The sequence below is a fragment of the Perognathus longimembris genome, chromosome 1 (assembly GCF_023159225.1).
Source record: "Perognathus longimembris pacificus isolate PPM17 chromosome 1, ASM2315922v1, whole genome shotgun sequence".
Classification (NCBI taxonomy): domain Eukaryota; kingdom Metazoa; phylum Chordata; class Mammalia; order Rodentia; family Heteromyidae; genus Perognathus; species Perognathus longimembris.
Window position 1 is genome coordinate 107,894,108 of NC_063161.1, and position 18,851 is coordinate 107,912,958.

General features: G+C 47.8%; 1 protein-coding gene across 2 annotated transcripts in view; it reads right to left on the minus strand.

Moving 5' to 3' along the window:
* Positions 1-962: 962 nt before the first annotated feature.
* Fgd3 (FYVE, RhoGEF and PH domain containing 3) overlaps positions 963-18,851 on the minus strand; it is a 38,870-nt gene continuing 20,981 nt past the window's right edge. The window contains exons 10-17 of one of the 2 annotated variants that reach the window (XM_048343728.1): positions 17,171-17,250; positions 16,401-16,431; positions 15,890-15,997; positions 14,539-14,601; positions 11,212-11,334; positions 7,387-7,527; positions 3,700-3,840; positions 963-2,782 (exon numbers count right to left, since the gene is read on the minus strand). In XM_048343728.1, coding sequence (XP_048199685.1) covers positions 2,564-2,782; positions 3,700-3,840; positions 7,387-7,527; positions 11,212-11,334; positions 14,539-14,601; positions 15,890-15,997; positions 16,401-16,431; positions 17,171-17,250 — 906 coding nt within the window. In that variant the 3' untranslated portion in view covers positions 963-2,563. Of the gene's footprint in view, positions 2,783-3,172; positions 3,370-3,646; positions 3,841-7,386; positions 7,528-11,211; positions 11,335-14,538; positions 14,602-15,889; positions 15,998-16,400; positions 16,432-17,170; positions 17,251-18,851 lie in introns of those variants that run through there. The other variant, XM_048343810.1, reaches the window with a different exon arrangement.

Genomic DNA, 18,851 nt, shown 5'->3' on the forward strand with positions numbered 1-18,851 from the left:
CCCAGAAAGCCCCAGGGCCAATGAACCAGGCAGGGAAGCTCTGTGATGGCCAGTCTTGAAGCCAGGCAGCTAAGGTGAGGAATGTGCAGAATCTTGGCTGGGTTGGCTCTTCTCCCATGGCCTGTCCTAACCCCACTGCCTTCCTCCTTGGCTTACTCAGACCTCCAGCCTGGCTTCAACTGACATGGCTAAAATTGAGTGAGGAGCCTCAGTCTTAGAGGAGGACTTTGTGGTTGTAGATCCCTTCCCTTCTCACTTTTCTACCCTAGGATTACAGATAGGACCCTCTAATCCAGTGATCAAGGTCTATGGTAGAGGTGTTATCGGCAGGGGACAGCTAACTGCTGCAGGGCCCACCTGGCTGCTTCATTCCAGGGAGAGAAGGATCTTAAGGGAGTGGATAGGACTGGACCCCATCCACCCAGTGGCAAGTGCTGCCTGCCCAGACAACAGACCCTGAACTCTAAGAGCCCTGAAGGCACTGGATCTCAGGGTAGCACTTGAAAGCATCAGGGTGGGCACCAGAGCCTCATGCCTATAATCCCAGCGACTTAGGAGGCTGAGATCTGCAAGTCATAATTCAAAGCCAGCCTGGGTTGGAAAGTTTGTGAGAATCTGATCTCCAATTAGCCAACAAAAAGGTGGTAGTGGAGGCATGGCTCAAATGGTAGAGTGCCCAAACTTGTGCTGGTTATTTTGAGATAACATCTTGCCTTATGTCCAGGCTAGACTGGGCTGTGGTTCTTCAACTTGTGTTTTCCTAAGTCACTGGAGATGATAGGGATGTGAAATTGGGCCCAGCCCAATTGCTAGAATAACAGATGTGTACCACCATACCCAACCATTGGTTAAATGGAGTCCTGACATTTTTAAGCCTTGGTTGGCCTGGGACTTCAATCCCCTATTTCTACTTCCCAAGTAGCTAGGATTACAGATTTGAGCCACCACACTCACCTTCATCATGAATATAAGAATTCATGCTTGTATTCTACATGGGGAAATATGTTAAACAAGAGATTATAGAGTTAAACAAAACAGTAGACAATGGCTCAGGAGGCCCTAGAAGAATCTGCAGAAAAAGCCCCAGGCACAGGCAACAGCAGATATAAAGGCCCTGAGGTAGAAGGGAGAAGTCTAAGGAAGAAGAACATTGGTTGGGGCTCCCCACATTTTCCTGCTCTGGTTTCTGCTCACTTACCTGACTGAGCCCCATCTCTTTGTCCATCTAAGAGCCTTCTGAGGTCATTGTGGACACCTGTGCCCCCTGCACCACTGCCCCTGCCCCAACTTGAGTTATAGCAGCCAGAAGGAGGCAGTCCATTTCTCCCAGGTGGGCACCATCCAATGTGGAAGTTCTCTAGCTGCTTTGCTCCTGACCCTAGCCTCAGTTTCCTCATAGTGAGTGCCACTCAGAGGCCCAGATGTGTGCAGTCATTTTTGGCATCCCACAAACATTCCAGCCAGCTTTTGCATAAACCTACCTGTGTTCTAATTGTGCCCTCTCTCACACCTAACCTTACCTGTGACAACCACCCATTTCTGGTTCTAGCCCCTCCCTCTCAATGGGAGGTGCCTCTCATGTCTGCTCAGGTATTCCAAAGCAGTGTGGATGTCAGAGGGGAGTATCCTGAAGGACCAGATCCCATCACTGGTCTCTAAGTCCTCTCAGAGTACCATCTCAACCCCTGACCTTTATGACATTCTCCATTCTGCTGTATGGTCAGATGTCTGCCTGCTTCAGGCAGCACCAGGGTTGCAGAGCTGCTTTGTAAGCCTGCATGCGGTCCATGCAATTCTGCCATCCTGGTTCCCCACACTTCATCTGCCTGGTAGAGGGGTAGAGGATGCTGAGGCCACACCTGCTGCTAACAGCCAACATTTATTTACATAGACAAGCACTGCATCTGCCCTCTAAGGGGTCAGCCATAAGCCTCACATGCCTGCCACTCAGGGACAAGACCAGCTTCCCTGAAGAACTTTCCAGTGTGGTGTTCAGGAACCATGTGTCCAGATGAAATGGGGCAGGTCGACCTCTTGCTCACCCAGGGAGATACACTGTGAGGCAGAGTCTTGGGAAAAGGCAGAAAGGGGAGGTGAGTCACAGTCTAGTTCACATAGTGGACAGGATGTGCACAAGCCAAGATGGGCCACAGGCAGCTCTGCCTAATCCAGGGGCAACAGCAGACCATCCCTGGGCCTCCTTTCTGCCTTTTGTTAGTTGATGCCACCACACAACCAGCTCAGTGACATTTATCTTGGCAGTGGCCCATGCTCACTGCTCTGGCCACATCTCTGGGGCTAAGAACCAGAAGCTGAGCTCTTGCCCAGGAATTGCTGGATGGCCCCTGGACAAGTGGCTGTTTGTGTTTGAGCTTTTGTCTCCTCCTTTCCAAAGCAAAAGGAAACTTCCAAAGCCAAATGCTCCAAGCTCTGGGCCAGTGGCAGTCTTCATTCCTTCATGTAACCTCCAATGTCACCTCCCAGATCACAGGTCTGACATGGCAGTGCAAAGGGCCATGTGGGGCTGGGCTCATGGAATGGCCATGCTGTCATGTCCTGGGACTTACAGGGTTTCTGGGCTGTCCTGGATGGTGTCTCCAAGAGTAGTGGTGGTCAGGACCTCTAGCCAGCGCTGTTGTAGCTCTGTAGAGGAGGCACTCAGGTACCAGGTCTGCTGGCCCTTCTGCAGCTTCCACACGTGCCCTGCCTGTGGGTGCTCCTCGGGGTCTGGTACACTCACTGTGCAGCCAGGGAGATGGATGGTGCATGGCAGTAGAGCAGCCTGCAGGATGGAGAGAGGATCAGCCAGACCTTAGGCTCACACCAGTGACCAATTCCCCAGCTTCCTAAGCAACCATGCCCAACCAATCCCACATGGTGCAAGGCAGACAGACATAGGCAAATCTGGCAGACACAACTGTGTTGACTTCTGTCTACACAAGAACCAGTGGCTCACAGCTCTCTCTAAGGGATGACACTGGGAGTGGGCTCTCCTATTTTCCTGAACTTCCCTCTAACTTCCTGGCCCCAGAGCAGGTGAGGCAGGACAGCCACTGGTATAGCATCTGAGGCTGAGAGAGGTGAGGCAAAGGTTTCTGAGTCTACCTGACAACTGCATCTACCCAGGACATGTGAGTGAATGAAGAGCTAATGGATGAATATGTGCGGGAAGGAGGGGTCAGCCTCCATGCCATCTAATTTCCCTCTGTTCTGGCTACCTCTATACCACCCATATCCTAGCTCTCTCTGGGTTCCTGGCATAGTGAGAGGTGGGAGGCTACCTTCTGTACATGGAGAACAGAGGGTTATTCTAGGAAGCCAAATAAACTGAGGGCTGGGTTACTGATGGAGTGGGTTGGTGAATCAAACCTGCTGCAGGGGGCTGGGAATATGGACTAGTGGTAGAGTGCTTGCCTTGTACACATGGAGCCCTGGGTTCGATTCCTCAGCACCACATATATGGAAAAAGCCAGAAGTGGCGTGTGGCTCAAGTGGTAGAGTGCTAGCCTTAAGGAAAAAGAAGCCAGGGACAGTGCTCAGGCCCCGAGTTCAAGCTCCACGACTGGCAAAAACAAAATAAAACAAAATGCTCAGGCCCTGAGTTCAAGCTCCATGACTGGCAAAAACAAAATAAAACAAAACAAACCTGCTGCAGGCCTGAGGCTCTGGGCTATGGTAGTAGAGAGCAGATACACATACCTGGCTGTTTCCTTGCAGGTCCAGCACCTGGGAGTCTGATTCAGGGATGGCGGCCCATACCTCACTCCAGTCCATTCCATTGTCTGACAGTCTTAGGGGGCCAGAGAGTAAGCTGGGCCTGGAATCTGCAGCAAGTGGCTTCTGGGGACACAAAGACATAGGTTAGGGGTGGTCTCACCTGTGATGGTCACTGTCTCTACTGAAGCAGCTAGGGCAGGGCCAGGCCACTGCTCAGAAGAAGCTGATCACAGAGATTCAGTTGAAGTATTAGTACAGGCTAGGCCTAGCTTCCCCTGGATCACTTGAGGCCAGTCTGAGGGGCACAGGTGTCATGTGATCTCAGGCAGGATTGACAGGCATTCTGAGGGAGTAAGACCATGGGTCCCATCAAGATGGCATCAAGGTACCAGGAGAAATAATAAGAGTTTGATCTGTGAATCATAGGACAAAAAGACTACATAACCCCCATATTACATACCCATACCATAAACTCCTATACCTGTGCCCCATGCCACATATATCACATACAGACACCTGTGTTAGGGGAACACCTGTACGTGTTACAGCAACCTAACACACACACACACACACACACACACACACACACACACACACACACACACACACACCTCATACATATACCTTGCTTCTCTCCTGATGTGTTTAGAGTCATTCTGGAGACAAGTCTCCTGAGCCATCTGGACAAGGTTCTGACACTACTTACTGAACCTGACCACCCCTAAAATCATGTGCTTCCTCAAGGCCTGAGCCTACCCCATAGGCGTTCAGGGTTGGTGCCCTCTGGAGGCCACAGTCCTGGAATTCTCAGAATACATCTTGGCATTGAAAAAGCAGGCAGTCAAATGGGCAGAGCCAGGGACTTTACCATCATGGCTGTTCTGCCCTGGTCCTAAAATCCTTATATCCTCACAGCAATGGAGGGATAAAGGGTGAACAAAGGCAGCAGTGACAATCACTAGACACTATGTTGAGAATGAACTACACAACTTGTATATGGGAATGGAAGGGGAAACTGGGAGTGAGGGAAGGGGTGACATTGTCCAAAAAGAAATGTACTATTTACCTGACTTATGTAACTGTAACCCCACTGTACATCACCTTCATAATAGCAATTTATTTATTTATTTATTTATTTTTTGCCAGTCCTGGGCCAGTCCTGGACTCAGGGCCTGAGCACTGTCCCTGGCTTCTTCTTTTTTGCTCAAGGCTAACACTCTGCCACTTGAGTCACAGCGCCACTTCTGGCCATTTTCTGTATATGTGGTGCTGGGGAATCGAACCCAGGCCTTCAAGTATACGAGGCAAGCGCTCTTGCCACTAGGCCATATCCCCAGCCCCATAATAACAATTTTTAAAGGGGAAAAAAGATCCTTACATCCTTGACATCCTAAACAAAACAAGGTCAGTGTTTCTGGATGCCTCAAACCAGGACAGCAAGGAGCTTTGACAACTTATCATTCTAGTCCATCTATACCAACTTTGGGAGGGAAAACAACATAAAAAAGTTCTAAAAAAAAAAAAAGCTGGGCACTGGTGGTTCATACCTATAATCCTACCTAGTCAGGAGGCTGAAATCTGAGGATTGAGATTATTTTTTTGTTTTTGTTGTTTTTTAAGGATTTGGAATTTTTTTTTAATTTTGTTAATTAAAAAAATTTTGACATGGTGCTGTGCAAAAGGGGTACAGTTACATAATAGGGAAGTGTGTACATTTCTTGTGATATCTTACACCCTGTTTTTCTTTCCCTTCCCTAGATCAGGTAGACATATATACTATACACAGTGTACCAAAAACATATACAGTAGCCACGTGGCCTACACCAAAGGAAATTTACTTAGGGCTTTAAATGTAATGTCAACAATAGAGTTTGCTTATCCTTGTCTTATATGAACGTACATACATAGCTTTTGAGCTATTGTGATCCACTGAGAGGTCTATTTTTGACCTTTATATGTTAAGTAGTTGTTTGGTTTTAGTTACATAATGAAGGGTCGCTGACCCAAACCTGTGGAAAATACCACTTGACAAGAAGTTTTTGGTTTCGCAGACCTGGTCTCTACTGTTTCCCCCTTCCCCCACCTTAACAGTCATATATCAAGGAGATCGTGCCCCTTTGTTTTCTGTGTTCTAGGCTTGTCTCGCTCAACATTATTTGTTCAAGTTCTGACCATTTCCCTGCTAATACTAATATTTCACCATTTCTAATCACTATGTAGTATTCCATTGTATATAGGTACCATATTTTTTGGATCCATTCATCTGTGGAGGGGCATCTGGGTTGTTTCCATATTTTGGCTATTGTGAATTGTGCAGTGATAAACATGGAAGTGCAGATGTCTTTTTGATATCTTGGGACCTGTTGTTCAGGATAGATGCCTAGGAGTGGTATGGCTGGGTCATAGGGTATGTCTATGTTGAGCTTTTTGAGGAACCTCCATACTGTTCTCCAAAGTGGTTGTACTAATTTGCACTCCCACCAACAATGGAGAAGGGTTGAGGATTGAGATTTGAAGACAGCTCAGGCAGGAAAGTGCATGATATTCCTATCTCCAATAAATTGCAAAATCTAATTGGAAGTGGCACTGTGGCTCAAGTGGTGGAGTGCTAGCCTTCAGCAAAAGATGTTCAGGGACAGTGTCCAGGCCCTGAGTTCAAGCCCAAGAACCAGGGGGGAAAAAAGTTCCCACCTGGGCACCAATAGCTCCTAGCTACTCTAGAGGTTGCGATCTTCAAAGCCAGCCCAAGCAAGAAAGGCCATGAGACTCCAATAAAACTACTCATAAAAAGCCAGAAGTAGTGCTGTGGCTCAAGTGTTAGCGTGCTAGCCTTGAGCAAAAGAAGCTCAGGGACAGTGTCCAGGCACTGAGTTCAAGCCCCAGGAGAGAAAAAATATATAAAGTTTCCAAAAGATTCCAACTTGGGATGGGAATGTGGCTTAGTGGTAGAGTGCTTGCCTTGCATGCATGAAGCCCTGGGTTCAATTCCTCAGCACCACATAAACAGAAAAGTCTGGAACTGGCCTTGTGGCTCAAGTGTTAGAGTGTTAGCCTTGAGCAAAAAGAAGTCAGGGACAGTGCTCAGACCCTAAGTCTGGCTAAAAAAGAAAGAAAGAAAAAAAAAGATCCCAACTTGTAGCTGGCTCTGAGTACCTCATAGCGTGTCAAGTTGGAGGGAAAGGAAAATGCATGATTCGGGAAAACTATGTTTTCTTTTTTATAGATTTCCTGTCATTCTATAAAGTAGGAACTGGGTCCTATAGAAAGCAGGGCCAGGAAGGTAGTGGATACAGTCACGAAGAAGCAGAGAGAGAGGAAAGGGATAGGGAAACAAAGGAAACCTCCTCTCACCCTGTAGCCCCCACCCCCAACTGCCTCCTGAGGAAGACCCTGCCTTCCCAGGCAGCTGGAGGTGAGGTTGACACCAATTGGAGCTCAATGCCTGAACTAGAAGGGAGCTCTATCGCCATATCCTACAATTGGCATGGCAGAAGCAAAGCTGCCACATCTAACTTCTGAGTGCAATGGTTCCCCATCCAGCCCTGACTTGTCCTTAGAAGCCATAAGTATATCCCCGCATGATGTTTCACATTCCATTGCTCCTAGTGGCTCTCTAGGACCCGTGGAGCCCAATGAAGCACCTTGCCTATCTGTCTGGTCCCAGCTCACCTCCGTGAGCTGCTTGGACTCTGTGGCAGCTTCGGAGCTGGGCTTCATGGGAGCTACTGGTTCTCTCAGGAAGCACGCTCTGCAGACACGGCTCTGTCTGCTGTTCTCTGCCTTGAACTCGGAGCACTTCCCACAGATGACCTGCAAGACAGAGGAATCTGTGACCCCCACATCCTGAGTGGAGGAACAGAAGACACCTAACTGTGTTTATCCTGGCCCAGGGCAGGGAGCTGGGAACCTTGATTGAGGGAAGAGAATAAGGTGTCCAGGATGGCCTTGAATCTAGGACCAACATGCAAGTAAAGAAAAGGGAACAGTGCCACTTTTCACATAAGAAACCCCCATATTGCTGGCCAGCTGACCCATGCAAATCAAAACCCTAAGGAGAAGCCACTCACACCCCTAAGATGGCTATTATCCCTCAAACTGGAAATAACAATTCTGTTGTTGGTAGAATGTGGAATAGTTAACTGCCATGGGAAACAATATGGTGGTTCTTCAAAAATGAAACAGAGCTGGGTGCCAATGACTCAGACTGAAATCCTAGCTACTCAGGAGGCTGAGAACTAGAAGATCATGGCTTAAAGCCAGTCTGAGAAGAAAAGTCTGCAAGATTCTGTCTCCAATTAACCAGCAAAACATGGAGGCATGGATCAAGTGACAGAGCACCAGACATGAGGAAAAAAAAAAAAAAAAAGAAAGGAAAAGAAAAAAAAAAAGCCAAATGAGAACATGGGGGTCTGAGTTCAAGCTCCAGAACTGGCAATTTAAAAAAAAGAAAGAAGGGAGGGAGAGAGAGAGAGAGAGAGAAAGAAAGAAAGAAAGAAAGAAAGAGAGAGAGAGAGGGAGGGAAGGAAGAAAAAGAAGAAAGGAAGGAAGGAAGGATTACCATATACCCATCAATGTCACTTCTGGACATTTATTCAAAAGAAGCAAAATCAAGTGCCAGTGGCTCACATCTATAATCCTAGCTAATCAGGAGGCTGAAATCTGAGAATCATGGCTTGCAGTCAGCCCAGGCAAGAAAATGCATAAGCCTTCAATTCACCAACAAAAGCCACAAGGGGCACTGTTGTTCAGTGGTAAAGTACTAACCTTGAGTGAAAACACTAAGGGACAGTGCCTAGTACTCATGTGTACAGGTACATGTATGTTAGCATACACACACACACACAGAGAGAGAGAGAGAGAAAGAGAGAGAGAGAGAGAGTAGAGGGAAAGGAAAGGAAAGGAAAAAGACCATGTGCAGCCATGACCACTGCAGCACTATTCACAACAGAAGAGGTGGAGCTACCCAAGTGCCTGTTGTTGGAGGAATAAGAAAATCATGCATTATCCCCACAGTGTGATGTTATCCAGATGGGCAGGCAGTATAATGAATGCACATCCCACTGGGCTTAAACCTTAAACCAAGGGATGTCCCTCCGTGACTCTTCCAGAGCTTGGACCTCACCCTCCCATCCTACCCAGAGCCCTCTGTTCCTCAGGGTCTCCTACCATCAGCTATCCTATCTATCTTGCCTCAGTATCTCTTCCTTTGCTGTATCTTACTCCTAGCACATGAATCCCTCCTCCTGTCTCAGCACCTTCCATGCCCTTCTTTCCTCTCTCCTGGACCTTGACATGCCCTTGGCAGAGTTATATCAACCTAGGCTTCCTGTGACCAACTACAGGATGATTTTGGTCATAGCACTTACAAGTCTTTGCAACATGAACTTCCTCTCCTGAGATACTCACTCCTTTTGGACTATCTCACATATCCTGTAGACTCCTTGCATATCAGGAATGTAGAAGAGTGTAGAGGTGTCTCCATTCCTGGGCCTGGCCAACTGAGCCTCCTCACCCCCACCCCGCTCCAGTCAGTTAGCTGCTTGGGCTCCACCCCCATTTCCACTGCACCACAGGCTATAGATAACTCAGCTCTCACACCACTTGTTCTTCCATTCTTTCCTTATTAGAGATGATAGACTTCAATGTCTCCTCCCTCCTCTTTAAGTATTCTGTGTGTTCAAATAGATCATTAGAAGCACCATCTTCTACCTGGCCTTGCTGGCTTCCCTAAGCCTATGTTCACCATGGGCCTGGGCCATGACCTGTGGGTATCCTATATTCCCCAACATTTCTCTTCCCATCTACCCAGCCTGTCACTCATCCATCCACTCATCCATCCATGCATTTATTTGCCCATCCATCCAACCATCTACTCATATATCCATTTACCATCCATCTATCCAATCAACCATCCATCCACCCACCCAAGGACTTACCTGTTTATTCCTCCCTGTCCCCCTATCCTATGGCCAGCATGACAAGGCTTTTTTGAAAAGGTGCAACAAGGAACCCCAGGCACAGGCTACTGGCACCATTTGGAAAAAGCTACAAGTCACCTTTATGGTGAGATCTCTCCCATCCTCAGAGGCAAAGGCAATTTTGATTGTGTATGCGCGTGCATGTGTGCACACATGCATGCATGCATGCACATGCTAGTACTGAGGCTTGAACTCAGGACCTAGGGCACTGTCCCTTAGCGTTTTTGCTCAAGGCTAATTCTCTACCACTGAAGCCGCATCTCTACTTCTGGCTCTTTGCTGGTGAGTTAAAGTCTCATATATTTTCCTGCCTGGACTGGCTACAAACTATGATCCTCAGATCTCAGCATCTTCAGTAGCTAGGATTACAGGTGTGATCTACTGGAGCTAGGAATTTTTATATCTTATCCTAAAACTATTTGAATAATCAGCAACTTGCTTAGGGAGGCTTCCATGTTCAGGGTTCAGCAGCCCACTGTCAGGAACAAGGACTTTGGAAATGAGGGAGGAGGAATGGAGATGGCATGAAGTTGGGGGACCAGTCAGAGGTAGAGTCTCATCACATGGACCAAGCAATCTTCAGCACCACTGAAGTACTGGCACACAAGCCATCAGGATAGTGCTTCTGCCCTGACCACAGCTTTTCCCTTCGCTTCCCTCCTTCACACTGTGCATGAGAACATGATCATTCCTTTGTTCTCAAGGGCACTGTTCTCAAGGCTAGGGTGCACTGTGGTACCAAATCTAACACTTTCTCAGCCTCAAGGAATATTCAGGCACCAGGGGTGATCAAAGGAATGCGATCAGCTTCCACTTCAGAGGGACAATTTCATTTTCAAGGGCATCTGCATCCAACAGATGAGATTTGGATACAATTGTTTTGTTTTGTTTTGGTGCTAGTACTGGGGCTTGAACTCAAGGCCTAGACACTGTCCCTTTGCTTTTTCACTCACAATTTTGCTCTTTACCACTAGAGCCTCAGGTCCACTTCCAGATTTTTTGCTGGCTAATTGGAGATAAGAATTTCCTGCCCAGGACTGGGGATATGGCCTAGTGGCAAGAGTGCTCACCTTGTATACATGAAGCCCTGGGTTCGATTCCTCAGCACCACATATATAGAATAAAGGCCACTTGGAGCTGTGGCTCAAGAGGTAGAGTGCTTGCTCTTGAGTAAAAAGAAGCCAGGGGCAGTGTTCAGACCCTGAGTTCAAGCCCCAGGACAGGCCAAAAAAAAAAAAAGAATTTCCTGCCCAGGCTGGCTTTGAACTACAACCCTCAGATCTCAGCCTCCTGAGTACCTAGGATTATAGCATGAGCCACTGGCACCCAGCTGAATGCACATTTACCTGTCTACTGTGCAGTTTACAGAGAGGCCATCAGCTGTGTATATGGATGACAAGCAATGCCTGCTACCCAGTGGCAGTGGTTGCTGCTCAGCATGAGGACCTGTGAGAACCCAGCAGGCGGTCACCTGCCTCTTCTCTGAGTAGTTGCTTCCTTTCCACACCCTACTCACCGCCCCGCAGAGTTTGCAGTGATGCCTCCTCTTGGTGATGGAGTTGAAAGTCTCCCCGCAACTCTTGCAGCTCTGCTTTTCCTTGTCACGTCTGGTCTTAGAAGATAGTTTTTTGGACTCAAACTACAAGGAGACAAAAAGGTGCCATAAGTTATACAGTGTGTGGTCCACCAGGATATGGAGGAACAACCCATAATTATACAAGCGACACACACTCAAGGCCCAAGCATATTAATGTGCAAGGAAAGGAAGAAAAGAGCCAAGCTTGCCACACTCTTCCTCTTGGCCCTGCCCCCACGGGCCACCCAGCACATCACACATTATATGGAATAACATTCCAAGCAGATCAGGTTCTTTATGTTTGGAGCAACTTGACCAATAACTTTATCTGGCATGTCTGAAAAAATATGAGTGAGAGCCAAAGCTGGAGAAAAACTGAGTGCATTGTACAGGTGGCACATGACACCTAAGGCTTAGATGTCACCAGTGTGTTGGGCAGGGAGAGCCTCACTGTGCCCATGAACATCCCATGCACAAACATAATGTATGTACCCATATGCCAACATGTGCCAACTATACAGAAGCTCCTAGTAGAGTTATATGCTCATACTTGGATCCTCATTCTGTCTCCCGTGATACTGCCTAAACACGATAGCATCTAAGTATGGCCATATCCCCAGAAGGTCTGGTGACCATAGGACATAGCCTGAGCCCTCAATTTTGAGGTTCCCATCAAGAAAGAGGGTGGCCAGTAGACATAGCTCCTATGTCAAGCACCTAGAAGCTTCCCTGATTTCCCTGCACAGAGGAAACTGAGGCTTGAGTGGGCAACACTTGCCTAAGCCTTCAATCCAGGGCCAGCTCTGTGACTGACTTTCTATAGTGTAAAACCCTTTAAAACATAACCTGTCAGGTTCCTTCCAACTAGAACACTCCGAGTACTGACTGACTAACCTCCATGATAGAACTCCATCTCCCAAGCAGACATCTTGTGCTAAAGCCCTTGAAGCCAGCCCTGGTACCACTGTTCCTACAAACTGCTTTTAACCACAGTTCCACCCTGGATCCCTGGGATAGTGAAGGCCACCTCAAGAGTGCACTGGCCTGCCTCAGGGAAAATCACACTGATGAGAGTCTGGGAATCCCTTAGTAGCCAGCTAGTGACCAGTGATACTTCTACAAGGCCAAGGACTACAGGAACTTGCAGTCCAGGGCATCATCAGTGAGATAATGACCTTCTTTGACCATTCTGGCCAACGGATATAGGGCTGACTGGGGAGTGCTTCATACATATGTGTGTGAGCTACAGAGTACTTAGTACAGAGTACTGACCAGGTGATGGTCAGTACACCCCTCTGGCAGCTCAATCAGTAGGTGCAGGCCATACCTCCAATGGGTGCACACTGCTTTTCATACATTCCTAAAGGCTCCAGAAAAAGGACTAAAGAAACTTCCTGATGGTTAGGACAGCCAACATAATCACACATATGGTTTAGCAATTTGGAAAGTTGTTGACAGGATGATTCATAGTGGGCTGATTCACATAAAGAGCCCCTCGGGCAGGCCATGGGACTTCATGGATGTGAGCAAGGTAGACAGCACAAAGGCAAAGGCCCTAGGGTCTGGCAGCATAAGGGAGGCCAAGGCATTGGTGGGAGAGGGGGGCAGGGTGAGGGAGGAGCAGGAAGTAGGTGTGGCTAGATGAGAGCAAGAAGCTATTGGGAAAGTTGAGATATTCATTTCCCCTGGCCTGCTGTCTTGGTGTTGTCCACACTTCCTGATTTTCAATTTCAGTGAAATTTCCCTTCTGGGTGCTTATCTGTTCTTCAGGGGCCAGACAGCAGCACCACCCAAATAAAGGGTCTCTCCTCTTGTCTGAGGTTCTCTCTCTCTCCCTTCTTCCTCCTCCTGATCCTGAAATGCTTTAGCTTTTCCCAAAACCTCACAAGCTTTCTCTAGGTTGTCCAATGTCTGGGATTCTGAGCCCCATAGACCTGGGGAAGTTCAGGCTATGGGGAAGGAAGCAGATTACTATCCAGGACCACCAGACATACCCTTTAGTCATGGCTCCACACTATCCCTAAAGGGGGTAGATGTCACACATTGACAATTTAGGTCACCACAGGAATGAGTGCTGATTCCATAGCCATCTCCTGTCTTCTACCCCAGGATGGCTCTGCAACCATAGCCAGTCCTTTTCCCTACCTCTAGGCCAACTCATGTGATCATCCTGAGCCTGCCTTTTCCTCTTAAATGAGGCTACGTGACAGGACTCAAGGACAGGAACAATAATTTAGTAGAGCTTGGGTTCACAGAGAGCTGGAGGGCTGGAATTTATGATCAGGTAGAGTCATCAGCTGCTCTAGGACAGGTGGCCCACACCTGTCCCAGATACAGGGAGACCTGGGGTATGTGTGAGAGACAGAGGGAAAAAGACAGACAGACAAAGAGAGACACAGAGAGATCTAGATATAGGCAGAGGAAGGATGGAAACAAAGAGATAGACTGGCAGAGAACATAAGACAGGCAGAAGCAAAGAAGAGAGAAGAGAGAAAGAAAGGAAGGAAGAAAGAAATCATGGAACTCAAAGTGTAAGAGAAAGACACACAGCAATACAAAGATTCAGAATGAGAGACAGAGATAAGGAGAAAAGAGAGGGAGACAGAGAGCAAGCATGAGGGAAAGGAGGAAGAAGAGGGGAAGAGGATGTGTGGCTCAGCCCTGAAATGTTACCTGGAGGAGACCCCCAGAAGGAGAAAGAGCCCATTTCAGGGAGGGACCAAGACAGCTTTGAGCCAGCTACTGCTCAGGGTGGTCCTGGACTCCCTGTCACCGGAAGTGCTGGCAAGTATGGGGCCCCACAGCTAACAATGTGGCTCAAGCACTGGGGCTCACTGTGTCTTCAGCTTTTTTAACCTCCCTTGCCAGCTCATGGTGAGCTTCTGGGGTGAGGAATAAACCTACTTTCTTTGCATTTCTGAGGTGCTTACAAGAACCTAGCACCGCATTATTATATGCTTTATCAAGGCATAGAGCAAGAGCATAATGTTCACAGGGACAGCTCAGAGAATTCCTCCATGGGCACACAGCTAAGAGAGGACCACCATCAGCTCTGCATGGCCTCAGTCAAGAGCCTCCACTCATGATCATGGCTGGCCCCTAAGTCACCAACATCTGACCTCAGGCATAATCTCCCATTTAACATCAGGCCTTCAGCAACTGGGGAGGGGCAGACTGCCCCCTCAACTGTAACCCTCCAGGTCACCCTCGTCTGATTCCTCCCCTATACCTCCTATCCCTGCTGACCATTGGGGGGGTGTCACTCACCCCTGTGGCACTCCCACTGCTGTCAGTCACCCCCACAGGCTCCATAGAACTTGTGTTCACCACCTAGAAAAGAACCCAGAGGCTGAGTGTAAGATGGCTGCCTGGCCATCTCTCCTGGGCACTGATGAGGGAGTATTTATCAAGCATTGAGAAACATTCCAATGCACTGAGGGCAAAGGCACAGCCTAGCAAGTTCAGGGACTCTGAGGAGCTGCTCTGCTTCCTGAGCCTGTCACTGAGCTGAAGACATTTGGCAAAATTAGCATTTCCCAGTGTGGTGGGCACTAGCAGGTGAGATCTTTGTGGCCCACCTTGATCAGAGGCTCTAAATCACATCTGTGGCAAGGAGGAGGTCTCTGGGCTCTCTCTTCATCCTTCAAGGGGTTTTTGTGGAGAGTTTGAAGACCCTCATGCTTGCAGAGCTCAGCCTACTAACAATAACATGACGTCCAGCTTATTAGCACCTTTTGTCTCTAGGCCACCTCAACTTAGGGAGCCTCCAAAATACATCCAGGAAGCAGGGGGAAAGCAAGTAGATGTGGTGCAAATATTAGGTGATCAGTAGACTCTGTGAGGGCCAGGAGGACAGGGCTAACTGGAGGTAGGCATAGATCTGCTGGGTTAGGCTGGGCATGGTAATTATTTCACATATACCCAGTAAAAATGGGGGACCACCACTGAACACTGAAAACAGCATGAGATGAGCTCAAGTGAGCACCTCTTCCCAGATGTTTTTGCTATAGCGCCAGCCCCCTAAAACTTTCCCATAAACAGCTATTCAGGACCTTTCCTTGTATTGAGCAGAGATCAACCTCCACATCCAATTTTCTCCCCAACTTCACAGATGGAGGGAGGGAAGAAGAGGCTTAGCCTGGGGCCTCAGCCCAATCTTCCCCTCCTGGATACTCAATGGAGACCCTGCAGCCCACCTCCTCACACTGAGTCTGTCCCCAGCAGCCCCAGGACAGCTCCATAAAAGACAAGGGATGAGATGCCCTGCTACTTCCCTCAAAGGGCTCTGAGCTGACATCTCCCAGAACAAAGGGACACAGGGGTGGGGGTGGGGAAGATCATACAACTGCAGAGAGAGAGAAAGAGAGAGAGAGAGACAGAGAGAGAGAAAAAATGTCTGATGTCTGCCATTACTGGATATGGTAGGCTGCTCAAAGTAACATGCAGGAAGAGTGTTGTGGTCTGGTCACTAAGCCAGGGTTAGTGGCCCTGATGCTCAGCAGACTGCAGTGAATACTGAGTAAAAGTGGTCAAGGTGCCCCCCCCACACACACACCTGCACCTCTCTCCCTGGCAGGCAACTGTCCCCTTCCCTCCTTGACCCAGGCTTCTGACTCACGGGTGAGTCTGGAGACAAGCTGGACTCCTCATCCTGGCTGCAGGCACCACTGAAAGCTCTGAAGGTCTCACTGTTCTGCTTGTGCTTCTCAATGGTGGCCTGAATGACCTGGATACACAGCAAAGCCATAGGGCTGTCAGAGAGCAAGAGGAGGACACTGACACTGAGAGACATGCTTGCCTCTGTCCTAAGCATGAGGTCCTGGCACTGATGGAGCCTCTGGCCATGAATGATCTGCTCCAGAGAAGACACCCAACTCATGGCCTCTCTTGATTCATTTACATCTATTCATTTCTTTAATGATGAAGGGCTCTTAGAGGTAATGTGGCATTTGGAGGAGCAAATGTAGGCATGCACTGCCTCCCTTCTGGTTGGGACCCAGGGACAGGTATTGGCAGGCCTGGAGGAGAAGATCTTGGGGGCCACCCCCTCTACTCTTGGCTCTAACATGAAATGGGCATACTGCTCAGTAACTTGAGGGTTTGGTTACTTCAAAATTTAGAAGTTTCACCTGAATCCATTCTTTCTTCTCTTCTTCTGTCCTATAAGAACAAAAATGGTGTTTTATCAATCCCATCTTGGATATTGACTATTAACCCCTAAGGCCTGTAGCACACACCTAGCCATTCACAGGTCAAGGCTAGAAAGTTGGCTTTCAGACTCAAAACACTTTGGCCATATGGGATTCTCTTATCTGCTGTGCAGTGGATTGTAGACCAATGCTTTCCTGAACCCTAGTGGGCAACTCTAAAGCTCTCACACTATTGATGAGGTATGAGGGGGCCAAATTTCCAACATATTACCAGTGAGAGCACAAGCCTGGCTTTAGAAGGTAAAGTGACAATAGCCACTGAAATACAGTGGCTATTGAAATTATACACTATATGACATATAAAACATATATGCATTCCACATTATCATTTGTATGTTACATGTTATATATTTTATATTCTATGCATATATAGCATACAATACATTTCTATGAATATATTACATATTTCTACGCATATATAACACATTTTCATGCTTTTATACATAAATGAGTGGAAATTTCTGGAGTGTACATGGGATGGTTAAAAGTGTCTACCAGACCTGGGGAACAAGAGGTAGGCATAGGCTTAATTTTTTATTGACCCCCCTTGTTACTGTGAAATGTTGAACTATGAATAAATAAATACATAAAAACATATTGATAGGTTATTCCATTTAAGAAAAGAAGCCATCTGCTAAAACCTCAGATCAAAGACATTCACATCAGACTAGTGAAGGCCTGTGCCATACCGAGTCTGGAGCTCCAAGGACCTTCTTCTTCCCTTTATGGTGAATGTAGGTGCTGCATTTGGCTTGACAATATCCTGTACCTGCAGGGCAAATAGGAAACAACACATAAGCAAACACAAACCAGTCATCTTCGTTGCTCCCCAATCCCAACCCTACATTGCTGACATAGAGACTTTTCCTTGAGGAGGTTATCAGAGGCAACTATGGGACCTCAGGTCTGCAAGAAAGAGATACTGAGATTTGGAGTCATGGTGGTTGCTGCTTGAGTTGGTCCAGGGCATGGATGGGCCAGTGATCCTGCCCACCCAGAGCTGGAACTTCTCATCCTCTTTATTCGTAATGCTACTGAACAAACCCACTTCTCAAGCCTCTTCTAGAAGTTTAAAAGTTGCCTCCAGCTAGCCATGGCCAGCCTTTCCCCACTGGCACCATGGGTACCACTTCCCAGCAGTAACACCTCCCTCCTTAGAAGGGATGAAAATCTTACAAGAAGAGCCAGGAGAGCTGGGAATGTGGCCTAGTGGCAAGAGTGCTCGCCTCCTATACATGAAGCCCTAGGTTCAATTCCTCAGCACCACATATATAGAAAAAGCCAGAAGTAGTGCTGTGGCTCAAGCTGGCAGAGTGATAGCCTTGAGCAAAAAGAAGCCAGGGACAGTGCTCAGGCCCTGAGTTCTAGCCCCAGGACTCGGGAGGAGGAGGAGGAGGGGGGGGGAGGAAGAGGAGGAGGAGGAGGAGGAGGAGGAGGAGGAGGGGGGGGAGGAAGAGGAGGAGGAGGAGGAGGAGGAGGAGGAGAAAACCACCCAGGAGACCCCTAGCCCCTCTGCAGACACCTGAGCCCTTGTGGGCAGATGTACCTAAGTTTAATGGGAAAATATGTATCCAGATAATGTTGACAAAATAGGGCCACTTATTTGTAGGTTCTCAGATTGCCTCTGCTCCCTCAGCATAAGACCACAGAGCATAGTGGCAAAGCTGGGGCTCCTTGTGGCCCTATCAGTGATACTTATTAGAATTCTTATCCCTCACCAGCCAGCTGGTGGCTCAATTACAGAATGAGGGCTTAAGTAACACATCAGATTCATTATAACAGGAATGACTCCTGACTTCCAGGAGAAACACTGGAAAAGATGTCTTCTGACTATAGAAAAAAGTCCTGTTTTCTATGTCACTGTTTGTAATTATTGGTGGTGGTGGTGATGGTGATGGTATGTGTGGTACAGCTTAAACTCAGGGCCTGCGTGCTATCTCTTAGCTTTTTCACTCAAGGCTGGCACCCTATCACTTGAGCCACAGCTCTACTTCTAGCTTTTTGGTGGTTAACTGGTGTGTTTTCTGCCCAGGCTGACCTGACTTAGAATGGTAATCCACAGATATCTGGCTTCTGAGCAGCTAAGGTTACAGATATGAGCCACTATTGCCTGGCTGTAATTGTCTTTTATAACCAGAACCATTTCACAAAAAGGACTTTTTTCCTTTGGCATTTAAGCAAATCTTTAATATTTTGTATTAGCCAATATTTCTGAAATGCCCATTAATTCAAAGCCCTCCCTACATTGTACAAAATCCATTCCAATTCCTACTGCCACCATGAAACACAGAACAGTCTCCTAGACCTGGGGGACATCAAAGATGCACAGGTCATTTGCAAACCATTCTCTAGCTTTGACAGTGCAACAGA